The sequence below is a fragment of the Sorghum bicolor genome, chromosome 8 (assembly GCF_000003195.3).
Source record: "Sorghum bicolor cultivar BTx623 chromosome 8, Sorghum_bicolor_NCBIv3, whole genome shotgun sequence".
Taxonomy (NCBI): Eukaryota; Viridiplantae; Streptophyta; class Magnoliopsida; order Poales; family Poaceae; genus Sorghum; species Sorghum bicolor.
In genome coordinates, this window is record NC_012877.2 from 17,825,850 (window position 1) to 17,839,402 (window position 13,553).

The 13,553-nt window shown below is 44.7% G+C and overlaps 1 protein-coding gene across 1 annotated transcript; it reads left to right on the forward strand.

Moving 5' to 3' along the window:
• On the forward strand, positions 1,093–13,125 carry LOC110437524. The gene is made up of 4 exons (XM_021465997.1): positions 1,093–1,376; positions 1,536–1,614; positions 2,041–2,536; positions 13,037–13,125. The coding sequence occupies exons 1-4, from the start codon at positions 1,093–1,095 to the stop codon at positions 13,123–13,125; spliced, it is 948 nt and encodes a 315-aa protein (XP_021321672.1).

Here is a 13,553-nt window from a genome sequence, read left to right on the forward strand (position 1 = left end):
CCTAACTTTGATGGCTACCTCTGATAATGATTTCTCTTCTCTTATCTCCCCCAGGGGTGGAGAGGCCTTGGTTATATAGTCCTTTCAAGTGAATTTGGGCTGTTGGATCAAACCGACCTTGATTCCATGGTTTAGATTCATCCTCAAAGGCGGTGGAGCGTAGTCCCGAAAGAGAGTCCTGATTGGACTCTAACCTTGGGCGGGCGCCCAAGGGTGGTGGGCGGCCGCCCTGCCCCCGAGCCCGATCGTCTTCTTGTTCGTTCCCGTGGCTTCTGGACTCTTCTAGATTGAGGAAATTTGTGCGACACATAATTACCTCATTGTAAACATGACATGTGGGCCTTCTCTCCATATTCTCTGATAACCCCCTGCAGAAATAGATAAACACCAAAGCTCGTGGAATTCTGTCAGATAAAACCCTAATTCTAGATATTTGGTGCATATTGATCCTTTTCCATGTTTATTGGATGGTTAAATTTAGTACTTAAGGACCGTCAACAGTTTTCAAGATTGGTCAAATTGTTCGAGCGACTTTCCTGGTTGTCAAAGATGTCAAGTCTTGCTGGTCGAAGAAGCTCAAGACGGCGTGTTGCATCATAATACATGGAGCTCGGGGACTAGCTGTGGGGGTATAAACCCCTATACCCTTACGGCTAGACTTGGGCCAGGAGGCTTGGCCCATCACGAGACAGTCTGAGGCTTGATCCAACTGCTCGTAGTCTCTCGCAAGGAAACAAGACGTGGAGATCAAGCCAGATTCTAGTCGGTTAGAATAGGAATTGATATCATGTTATCTATGGCAATTGTAACCGACTAGGATTAGTTTCCAGATCTGTAACCCTACCCTCTGGACTATATAAAGAGAGGCAAGGAACCCCCTAAGGACATCTCATCTCAACTCAACACAATCCACAGCAATACAATCATACGCAGGACGTAGGTATTACGCCCACACGGCGGCCGAACCTGGATAAAAACCTTGTCCGTGTCTTGCGTCACCATCATGTTCGTAGCTTGCGCACCGTCTACCGATAAACTACTACCGTGGGTATACCCCAAGGTAGACTGCCGACTAGCTTTCCTCGACAGAGAATGTGTGTTGATTGTAGAGCTATAAATAACATCACTGTTCGCTATCGCCATCCTATCCCATATTTAGATGACATCCTTGATGAATTAAGTGGTTCCACCATATTCACTAAAACTGATTTGAGAAGTGGATACCATCAGATAAGAATGAAAACAGGGGATGAATGGAAAACTGCATTTAAAACAAAATTTGGGCTGTATGAATGGTTAGTTATGCCTTTTGGTTTGACTAATGCTCCTAGTACTTTCATAAAATTAATGAACCATGTCTTGAGAGCTTTCATTGGAAAATTTGTTGTTTTCTACTTCGATGATATCTTAATTTACAGCAAGTCTTTTGAGGAACATGTGAATCATATTCGGCAAGTCTTGGAAGAGCATAGAGAGGAGAAATTATTTGCTAATTTGAGGAACAGTTTTTGCACAGACCATGTTGTGTTTCTTGCCTTTGTTGTTTCAAGAAATGTCATAGAAGTGGATGAAAGCAAGGTGAAAGCCATCAAGGATTGGCCAACTCCAACAAATGTAAGTCAAGTAAGAAGTTTTCATGGCCTTGCTGGTTTTTATAGGAGGTTTGTGAGAGATTTCAGTACCATCGCTGCTCCTTTGAATGAATTGACAAAGAAAGGTGTTGACTTTAAATGGGGAAAATCACAACAAAATGCATTTCAAGAATTAAAGAAACGTTTGACTGAAGCACCTGTACTTGTTCTTCTTGATTTCACTAAAACTTTTGAACTAGAATGTGATGCTAGTGGAATTGGGATAGGAGGAGTTTTAATGCAACAAGGAAAACCTGTAGCATATTTTAGTGAAAAACTAGGAGGAGCTCAACTGAATTATTCTGTGTATGATAGAGAATTATATGCTTTGGTGCGTGTGCTTGAAACATGGCAGCACTACTTATGGCCAAAAGAATTTATTATTCACTCTGATCATGAAGATTTGAAGTTCTTGAAAGGACAAGCAAAACTGAACCGTTGTCATGCCAAATGGGTTGAGTTCATCGAAACATTTCCATACATTGTGAAATATAAGAAAGGTAAGGACAATGTTGTTGCTAATGCTCTGTCACAAAAGAGTGTGTTGCTAAACCAACTTAAGGTAAAGGTTTTGGGACTTGAAAGTTTGGAAGAACTGTACAGTAATGACCCTGAATTTTCAGAACCATATAATCATTGTAAAAATGGAAAAGGTTGGGAAAAGTATCATATACATGATGGATTTTTGTTTAGAGCTAACAAAATCTGTGTTCCAAATTTTTCGGTTAGATTGTTTTTGTTGCAGGAGTCTCAGGGGGGAGGATTGATAGGCCATTTTGGACAAAGGAAAACCTATGAGCTGCTAGAAGATCATTTTTATTGGCCCAAGATGAGAAGAGATGTCATCAGATTCGTGGACCGATGCGTCACCTGTCACAAATCTAAGTCTAAACTGAACCCTCATGGTTTATATACTCCTTTACCTACTCCTAAAACTCCTTGGGAAGACATAAGCATGGATTTTGTCTTGGGGTTGCCTAGAACTCAGAAAGGAAAAAGATTCAATTTTTGTTGTGGTTGATAGATTTTCAAAGATGGCTCATTTTATTCTTTGTAACAAGAGCGACGATGCTTCACATATTGCTAATTTGTTCTTTAGGGAAATTGTGCGGCTGCATGGAATGCCTAGAACCATTGTATCTGATTGTGATGTCAAGTTTGTGAGCTATTTTTGGAAAACATTATGGGCAAAGCTCAGAACCAAGCTTTTGTTCTCCACCACTTGTCAACCTCAAACCGATGGACAAACTGAAGTGGTGAATCGCACATTGTCAATGTTGCTACGAACTATGGTGGAAAAGAACCTAAAGGTTTGGGAGGAATCCTTGCCACATGTGGAGTTTACATATAACAGGGCAGTACACTCTACCACTAATATGTGTCGTTTTGAAATTGTATATGGGTTCAAACCTATTGCTCCGATTGATTTGTTGCCCCTTCCATTGTAGGAAAGAACCAATATGGAAGCCTCCAAGCGTGCTGCATACATCAAGAAGGTACACGAGAAGACCAAGGAAGCAATTGAACTCAAGGCAGGACGCAAGGCTGCAAGTATGAACAAACATAGGAAGAAGGTGTTATTTGAACCCGGGCACTTGGTGTGGATACACTTGCGCAAGGATCGCTTTCCTCAGCAGCACAAATCAAAATTGCTGCCATGAGGAGATGGTCCATTTCATGTTCTTGAGAAGATCAATGACAATGCATACAAGATTGATCTTCCTGCAAGTTATGGCGTGAGCAACTCCTTCAATGTTGCTGATTTTCTCACCATTCACAAGTGAAGACACTTTAGAGTCGAGGACGACTCCTTTCCAAGGGGGGAGGATGATATGACCACGCCACCAAGCAAGATGTCACAAGCTCCAAGTCAAGCTACACCCACTCAAGTTTCACCTACACCGACACCAGCCCAAGTCATCGATGGACCGATTACACGTAGTCGTGCAAAGAAGCTACAACAAGAGGTCCACGCGCTACTTTGTGAGATTCATTTTAACATTAATGAGAATTATATACAACCTAAGTGTTGTACCTTGATTATACTCAGGTATATAGAAGAAGAGAATGATGAATCGGACCATGAAGAACGGACCAGTGCAAGTTCCAGAAGAAGTCAAAAACGGACTAGTGCAAAGAAATTTTCATAACACTTTACTCACAAAAGCTATGAAGGTCCATGAGCACTTGTGGGAAAGCTTGACGAGTCTACTTTCCAATGAATCTAGTGGTGACCAGTTTGGATACTCCATATTGCCTGCAGATCAGAATTAGTACAGACTACTCAGAAGGTCAACAGTCTGTCGTGACAGAATGTTGGTACAACTTGCTAAGTAAAACTGTACCAATCTATAATGTTTCATGCTGGTTGGCATACATTGCTAGAAAGCCCTTTGAGTTTAGTTTCACACCCAAGAAAAGGTTCATCATTTAGACTTCCCAATAAAAAGTTATGATCAGTTTATTAGAAACTGCTCTGGAGGCCAACAGTCACACGAAGCCACTTCGAGAATCCATTTCGAGGGGACCTTTCACATTGCCTTGCCTCAGAAACTCTATTTCGTTTTCATACCTATCTAGCAGGGCTGTTGCTAGTATTAATACCCCCTAAGACTCGTTGTAATCTGAGACTTTTGATAATTGAAATACAGAACCCTTTTTGTTTAGCTGTGTGCTAGCAAATATTCAGAGAGTGATCTCTACCCCTTGCTCTTATGATTTCCTCGCGGGATTACATAGGCGGCGGCTTCATCCGCTCCCAATTTGTGCTCCTACTCCCTTCAAGGTATTCCTTGATTGATTGTATGCTATGTTGGTTGGTTCCTTGAGAGTGCGGTTGGGCGAATCCTCGATTCAGGTTGCTGGTTAAAGATGGTGGTTGGCTTCGAGTTTTATTTGCCAGGTTGCACTAGTTATCGTTGCTTGCAGCAAGTTATCCGGTTCTTCTTCAGCTAGTTATCGGTGTTCATCCTACGTCGTGAAGATCGGGACAATGTGATGCATCAGGAGATCCCCGCAGCTAGATACCTAGTCGATAGAGACTTTACAGAACTCCTATCGGAATACCTGATCATGGGGGAATGCAACGGATGACAGAGCTGTCACTACCCTGCCACCCACCCCTCTACCCAAAAGATACCCGCACATCCACTCATTCCCACATACCTGAACACCGTGTTCACGTAATTGGAAACAACTCCTAACTTCCATGGCCCCACCCCTTCAGAGTGACAGGCTAGGCTAAGAGCAACCATCATAGCACAGTGAACCATCATCCCATTCCTAATTCTAATCCTAATCATACTAATCTGATGAAAAATGAAGAACAATGATGAACATATCAAGAACATAGCACAAGAACTAAGAACTAGTTCATATACTATGAACATGATAAGAACACAACCATACTCTAGTTCATATGCATAATCATATAAAGACAAATAGAACTTGCTCATGGAAGAAGATTGAATATTATTCATACCAAGAAGATCCTTTCTTCCAAGGAGACAAGCTCTCCTTGCTAGCTCTTGCCTTGCTCTACTACTAATCTAGACTAAAGATACAAGTGAGAGGTGTGAGGTAAATTGACTCCAAATGATGTGTGTGTTGAAAAGGGGGGAGTGCCTCTCTTTTTATATTCGAACTAGGACGGTTCATCGCATCTAAATTTGGTAGTAGGTGAAACCGTCCTATGCATGGCGGCATGCAACCGCCTGAGAAAGATGGACCTGGTTTACCGCCTCCAGGGGTGCGCCCGCACCAGGGTGCGGCCACACCCTGGGTGGGTCTCCCTGGCCCCCGCCTTCGCATGGTCGGTTTGGCTCTGGGCCTGGATCTCTCCCGTGGTTATGATCAGGCCCAGTTCTGCGTTGTTCGGGCCTTTCTCTATTTTCTTGGTTTACGCATTTCTGAATACGTCTTTTGGTACTTTGTGCTTTCTTCGTGGTATAGCACATTTCCACTTGTTGCACTATAATTCCTGAAAAATATAATCACTATGGTACAAGTGGAACTTGTTAGTAATAAAATGCATGTGTGTATATAATATGATTGCTTCTTCTCCTTTTGGATCAAGTTGGCAGTTTATGATTGGTCTATAATGACTGTCAACAAGTCCCCCAAGCTTAACCTTCGCTCGTCTCGAGCAAATAATTAAGTATGGTTGTTGATCAGGAGTTGCTACTATGCCGATATAATTCAAGAGTACCATACCTCTAACAAAGCATTCATTCGCAATTTAAATAAGTTGGCATGCTATCCACTCTTTACCTTGACTTCTCATGGGGCTTATAGCTTTTCCAAGTTCTTGGGTGGTTGCAAGATAGAATGGTTGTAACAGACTCTCCATTCATTCATCCCTTGATAGACCATTAATCCGAAGGTTTTATGAATTTTTGCAAAATAAATAAGTTCCTCGAATGATTCTCTCGATCGCTCAATGTGTATAAAATCCTCACCAAAGGCATTTGTGTTTGCCTTTAAGACCTACCACTAAGGCTGAGAATGGAGCTTTGGGAAGGTATAAAGGTGGGCATACTTACAACACTTATGTTGCCAAGTCAAAGCCCGGACCATGAGGAGATACAAGTCATACACCTTGATTGAGATGTGCAAGTGTGTGGAATTTTTGGTGGTAGTCCTATCTAAATATTTTTGGTTACTCCTTGTATCATGACTCTCTTTATTTGAGGAAGAGAATGAGAGAATGTAAACATATGGGCCCTAAAAAAATGGATCATATATATATTTTTTTTCTGACGGGGATTTTGATTTTCCCGTCCATGCCCTTTGGCTTTTCCTTCATTTTTTTTCATGGATAACTGATGCCCACATGTTTCAAAGGGATCTCAAAGAGGAAAATGGAGAGATGTCATGATGGTGATGTAAGGAGTAAAATTGTGTACGGGGATGCGCAAACCTCAGGGTGAGAGTTTGGCATACTTATTTGGTGGAAGCTAAGGTGCAACTCTCAGGGTAAGAGTTGGCATATTTTTTTGGTGGATGGAAGGGTGCATGTTGTGCGCAACTTCTTAGTGTGAGAGTCGGCTTTATTTGGTGGGTGCGTGAATCTCATATCATGGGTGCATGACCATAATCTCACTTTAGGATACCTGGGATTTGACTCAACTCAAGCGCCGCAAGCCGCATATGACTAAAGGTGTACAAACTACTAAGCAAGTCATATGGCCTTGGTAGGTATTTCATAATCATTGAGGAACTCTTTGTTTTGAATTTTTGAAAAGAAAACTCCAGATGTCAAGTTTCTCTTAGAACAAAGTCATAGCAAAATCTATTTATACCATATCATGTCTCGCAACAACTTAGAAAAGGATCATGCATTTGCAACCCACAAGATTTCGAGTTCTCAGAATGAGACATTTTTAGCCAACAAACTTAAATCTTGATGAACACTAAATTATAACTTAGATACTAGAGAATTATAGACAAAGAAACTATTCATCATTTCAATAGAAGAGAAACTAACGTATCATAGCGCACATGAGAGTGGAATTTTTTGAAAGATGATGAAAAATTGTTGAAATTTAAATACTAAAATTAAGAACTAAAATTAAGTGCAAGAATGTAAGATACATGTTACCTCTTGTGGGGGTCCTCCCCCAAGCTATCTCACTGCTGCGGTCCAGGGAAATGTCCCATGGATCGCAGGTAGGCCATTTGTACCTTGTGCCAGCGACGGCTTGCATCCTCAAGGTCGATGAAGCTTTGCTGGGTCTGCTGATGCCATTGGGTAGCAGTCTAGATGTGGGCATTCAACGTACCTTGGATCTGCCTGTTCTGGAGCTCCAGTCCTCCCATGCGAGTGTTGAGGACGTCCAGTGTGACCTGAGGGCGAACAGGGGGTGGCATTCCCTCGCAATCTAAGGAGTGTCCTGGCTCGTGATGCCTAGACCCCCCCGCCCCATATGCCTCTGGCTCGCTTGGGCCTGCGCCTCCGTGCGCCTGCCAGCTCGACCCTCCTGCCTGCTAGCTCGAACCTCCAGCCTCGTAGGGGTGAGAAACGTATCCCATACCATATCCATACCTAGGGGTAAATCGGGTGTAGGTATAGCAAGGGTCCATCCCATCCCTGGCATAGCTAGTGGTGGAGTGTGCTGTGTTAGCTGTGCGGATGGTGCTGGCTGTGCTGCCTATGCTGCCCCTGCTGCTTGTGCTGCCTGCTCTTCTTGTTCCCTCCTCCGTGAGTTCCTGCGAGAAACATAGCTCCTACGTCCTCCTTCCCTCTCAATGAGGGTGAAGGTGAGTGATGGGGAATTATACAGAGCGAGATCCGGGTTAGGTAACTGGATCTCGTTTGTATATCCCGGAAAATAATATAAAATCTTTTTACCTGTTTCGTCGCGTTTAATCATATGTGCATGCGAAAGATATGATTCATTAGTCATGATGTGAGGAATAGTGATGTAAATAATGGTATTAGCAGCATGGTGATCAACACTTGCAACAAGGCGAGTAATAAGAGATGTGCACATGATAGCAGTTGAAGCCTTAATGGAATGCAACCAATGATTAACAAGATCAACAACAGGTGCAACCTTAATCTTTTTGAGCGCAGCATAAAGCAACTTCAACTCTATGTTGTAAGTAAGATGCGTATCATCTCTTGAAAAGAACGAACTAGCGATCCACTTATGGAGAAGCCTCAGAGTGGGGTGATGGATGTTGGCAGAATGCCCCTGAAACTTTCCGACGACGTGTTGCCTAGAGATCAAATGCCAGAAAGCATGACATTGGTAACCCCCGAGGGAGAAACCTAAGTCAATGGAGCACCGCTCGTGGAAACCCAAACGGTTGGCAAGATCCTTCCAATAAATACCGAAATCTCTTCCAAAGCAACGAAAGGTAATACCATAATCGACAATTTGTAGAGTGCCCAAAATTTGGATCGTCAAAAGACGTGATCCAGGCTCATGAACGGGGGCAACTCTACTCCAACCAAGATGCTCAAAAATAGTATCAAACTCAACATCCATACCTAATTGGTGCAAGAATGCGGGGTCGAATGCCGATGAATGGAGGAACTCGTGTTCCTTCATGAGGTTGTATGCCTGCATCTCCCGCTCGCTCTCCAAGTCGATGAAGGGGGCGTCAGCCTCGTCAATGGCGTGGCCGTGTGGCTCCTCCTCTTCTCCTCCATGTGCCGGCTGCTCGTTCCTTGCAGGGGTTGGTGGATCTTCCCCGCGTTGGCAGTGGCTCCTTCTAAGCCCAAAAATTCTGTTTGTGGTGGACGAGCTAGCACAAGTGTATGGTGTTTTTGCTTGGAGAGGGAAGTGTGCAAGAGGTTTTTGACAGAATTTTCTTGCACTAAGCTTGTGGAGTAGGCTATAAAGCAAAGTAGAGCAAGAGAGTGAAGAAGGGAAGAGTAAAAAAATGTGTGTGAGAGGGGTGAGGTGCTCCACCCGGGATCCTCTCTATTTATAGAGTTGATCGCAGGCGGGGGAGCGCCCCCCTCAACGGCTACTAGCCGTTGCCCAAAGGCCAAGGCCAGCAGGCCTTGGGCAGGGTGCGGCCGCACCCTGGTGAGCCCGCACCAGTGGTAGGCCCGCCTCTGCCCGACCTTTTGGCTGCTGGCTCCAACGGTCACCCCAAACGTCTCTCTGGTTACGATAAGACTTGGTTCGAAATCTTACTCCAGATTTTGATTTTCCACATATTTATTCAAAATATTTTTGGTTTTCAAAAATTATATAAAAATAAGATTTGGAAATGGGAAATCTTTACTACCAGAAAATAATTTTCATAAGATTTTCAGAGAAACTTTATTTTTGAATAAAATAAAACTAGCGAAACTTTTGGGAACTAAAAATAAAAATTTTCTATAAAACAAGAATTTAAAACGAAATTTAAAGAATTTTAAAAAGACATAATACCTGAGCAGGGACACCTCCCCCATGCTTGCTTGATGTCGTAGGCCCTCTTCAGATATCTTTATTGGGACACAAATAGCACAAAATTTATTTTTATTATATATAGTTTTTTTAGATAACTACCGAATGCCTTCGGCAAGGGCTCAACATTTATAGTCCGTTGGCAAGACTCTTCTTCCTTCATTCTTCTGTGCTTGCATGGACGAACTCAGTAGAGGTTTCCGGTTACCTTGGGTTCCTCTATGTGTCAGTGACTGGAATTGATGCAGCTATCTGTGCTATCTGTGTTTCTATCATCTTGTTGAAACTCGTCTGACTTTTGACAGATGAACAAAGAGTTTCAAGCTTGGCGTTGATGTCCTCAATGATATTGTCATTGTAGGACAACTTCTTGGTCAGATTCTTGTTGATTTTAGCTTGCCCTATGACCAGATCTTTCAAGGAAGGCTGATTGAAGAAATTACCCTGCGGGCGGTGCTGATTGTTCCACCCGTTGTTACCTTGCTGTGGTGGCTGAAAGGTCCTTGTTTGGTTTTGGTAATTGAGTGACAACTTAGGTGGACTAATAGTGTTTATGTGAGATGCACAGGAGATTAGTCCACAGGTGATTATGTGATGATAAAGGAGCTCATTGCATGTGAGACATGACATGGAGTCATGTGACTAAGGTGGAGAAGATCAAGATGAGGCTTGGCTCGATGTACCGGTTGCAAGAGTGAAGGGCAAGTCAGAGGCTTTGAAGCAAGGGACTGCATGTGACGGTGAAGCTTGAGAAAGACTTGGCGTCGATGGACCAAGGCAACGGTGAAGAGCAAGTGAGGTCAAGATCGATGAACCAATACGGTCACGTGATGATATGAAGTTGATCATTTCATTTGGTGATTGGTTGGTGCATGTGTTGCATCAACATTGGAGGAGATGGAATGGAAAGTGCAAGGCAAAGGTATAACCTAGGGATTTTCCATTTCACCGGTCATAGGTGTGTAGCGAAGTTTATGACCGGATTTAGGATAGATGGCCATACTATCAAGAGGGGCAAACTTGTTTGCATATCGGTCATCTAGTGCCACTTGAGCGATCTAACTTTGCATACGTGTTAGGATCGAGTGGCGTGGCAAGTTGAGAGGCTAACTCCTTTGAGAAAATGTTTGTGAAATGCTAACACACATGCACATGGTGGTGTACACTTGGTGATGTTAGCACATTTACAAAGGAGGTGGAGTTCCTAGGGTCGGGATTCGGCGCTTTTGAGAAAATTAAGTGTATATTTTCTATTGCGCCGGTGGGAAATTTGGACAAGTTGTGAGAGTGTTTCTCACCAAGAAACACTCACTGAACGCTGGTGTTGGTAGCACCGGACGTTGGACTAGAGAGTCTGGTGCACTGTCAAGCGCTGGCATAGGCGTAGAGTGCACACCGGACGCGAGCACCGGACGTGGACAGGACACTGTTCGCGCATCCGGCGGTGCGTGCCGTCAGTGAGTGTTTTTGACTGGAGAGCACCGGACGCTCAGGGTGCGTCCGGTGGCTCGCGTCCGGTGACCCTGCGAGTTTGCGGAGCTCTCTACGCACGGGTCTGGTGTGCACCGGACGCGTCCGGTGTGACGCAGTAGAGCATCCGGTGGTGCCGTGCAGGCACGCGTGCGCAGTAGCTGTTGGATGCAACGGTCGAGTTCAAATGGCTAGTGACACGTGGCTGACGCCTGAGCACCGGACGCTGGGGTTGAGCGTCCGGTGGCTCCCTGCAGCGCGTCTGGTGCCCACGAGTTTTGCCCAGTGAAGCGGCAACGACTAGTTTAGCCCTTGGGGCTAAATAAATAGAAGTGGTGGCCGGCCTTGGCCAGTGCTGAGCACCCTTGGGACTTAGTGTCCATGCTTGGGGAGTGCTAGGAAAGCCTCTAACTCACTTGTACTTGCAAGAGGGCGAATCAATAGCGAGTGAGTGATTCTAGTGCGTTGCATTGAGAGATTGCATCGAGTGGCACTAGGTGTTCATGTTGCAAGCCGGTGGTGCTTGTTACTCTTGGATGTTGCCACCTCCTAGAGGGCTTGGTGACTTGCGACTCCATCGAAGCACGCAAGGAGATTGTGCGGTGCTCTGGAGAAGACATTGTGAGGGGTACGGTGCTCACCCCGTGGGGATCGCGAAGAGCAACTCTAGTTGAGCGAGACGTGAAGAGCGACAAGTGGTCCGGCCAGGTCAAGTGCTAGAGCGTGTGGTAAGCACTCCATGTGGGAGAGTGTGACTTGCGGGTCACCACTAGCAAGAGGACCGGCGGCAACCTTGGAGCTTATCTCAACGGGGACGTAGCTTGGTGGCAACCAAGTGAACCTCGAGAGAAAATCATCGTGTCAACATTGTTCTTCCCATTGGTTTGCAAGTCCCTAACACAAGCTTGTACTTACATTCATATACTTGTGCTTGTGTAGTTGCTCTTTTAATTAGTTAGCTTGTGTAGCTTGCTAGTCACCTTCTTGCTTGTGTAGCTAGAAGTAGTTCCCTTGCGTGACTAATTTGGTTTGTGTTACCTTGTTAGTCACTTTGCTTAGTTTGTGTAGCTAAGTATCTTGTGCTCTCTAATTTGGCATTGGTTGCCTTGTTTTTGAGCTTTGCTAGTGAGCTTAGGAGCTTTGTGCTTTCACTTACTAGTTGTGTAGGAGCTCCCCGGTCTTGCAAAGTACTAGTGGCATAGGTTTGTGAGACCTTGCTCCTAGAATTGGTTAGGTGAGCTCTTGCTAAGTTAGCACCTTGCTTGCTTGTTTAGGATCTTTTCAAGGTGCTAGTTAACTTAGATAGAGGGGTGTAGTCTTGGCTAGACTGATAGTTTTAATTCCACATTTGTTTCGGTTAGCCGGCGTAATATTTTTTAGAAAGGACTATTCACCCCCTCTAGTCCACCATCTCGACCCTTTAGTGGCCGAAACCCATTATTGACATATGCTACTTCTTTTTGGGTTCCGGGGCAATTGTTCCCCGATTGGACATCATCACCACAAACTTCACACGATGTGTGTGAGTTCACTGCTTGGACGGTGCCCATATTGGGATTTGCAACTTGTCCGTGCATCCTTTGCAGCAGCAGGTCTATTTTTGCGGCAAGCACATCTGCCTCCTTCACAGATTGCGAGCCTTTTTGTGTTTTCCTTCCTTCTCCCCAGCTTTGATTTCCCACCATCTTCTCGATGAGGGCAGTAGCTTCATTAATGGTGAGATAAAGGAATGCACCTCCAGTTGCGGCATCTACGTGCCCCTTTGACATGGCCGTGAGGCCTTCGTAGAAGTTCGGGAGCACAAGCCAGTCTTCCATTCTATGATGAGGACAGGTCCGGATGTACTCCTGGAGCCTCTCCCATGCTTCGGGTATGGACTCAAGTGAAGACTGCTGGAAGTTAGAGATCTTCCCCCTCAGAGCGTTGGTCCTGCTCATGGGGAAGAACTTGGCGAGGAATGTTGTGGAGCACTTTTCCCATGTGTCAACAGCTTCCTTGTTTTGATAAACCTTTGTTTCGCCTTTCCAGCGAGGGAAAAGGGAAACAGACGGAGCCTGATGCAGTTCTGCATGACGTCCTTGATGACGATGGTGTCGCACAGCTCAAGGAAGTTCTAAAGGTGGGCGTTGGCATCCTCGCTTGGCAGGCCACAGAATTAGCTTGCCTGCACCATAGAAATGAGACTAGTGTGGATTTCGAAGCTTCCATTCCCCATATTGACAGCGGGCCCAGTCGGCACGTTGGCAACAGTGGGAGTGGAGTAGTCACGAAGTGTCTTGGCCATAGCGATTGGTGCGGTTGGTGCTGGAACGGTTGATTCGCTTGCCAGTTGTGTAGCTGAAGAATAGACGGTACAAACCCTTCTCTTCCTTAGGAGTTGATATGACCACGCCACCAAGCAAGATGTCACAAGTTCCAAGTCAAGCTACACCAGCTCAAGTCATCGATGGACCGATCACACGTAGTCGTGCAAAGAAGCTACAACAAGAGGTCCACGTGCTACTTTGTGAGATTCATTTTAACATTAATGATAATTATATACTAC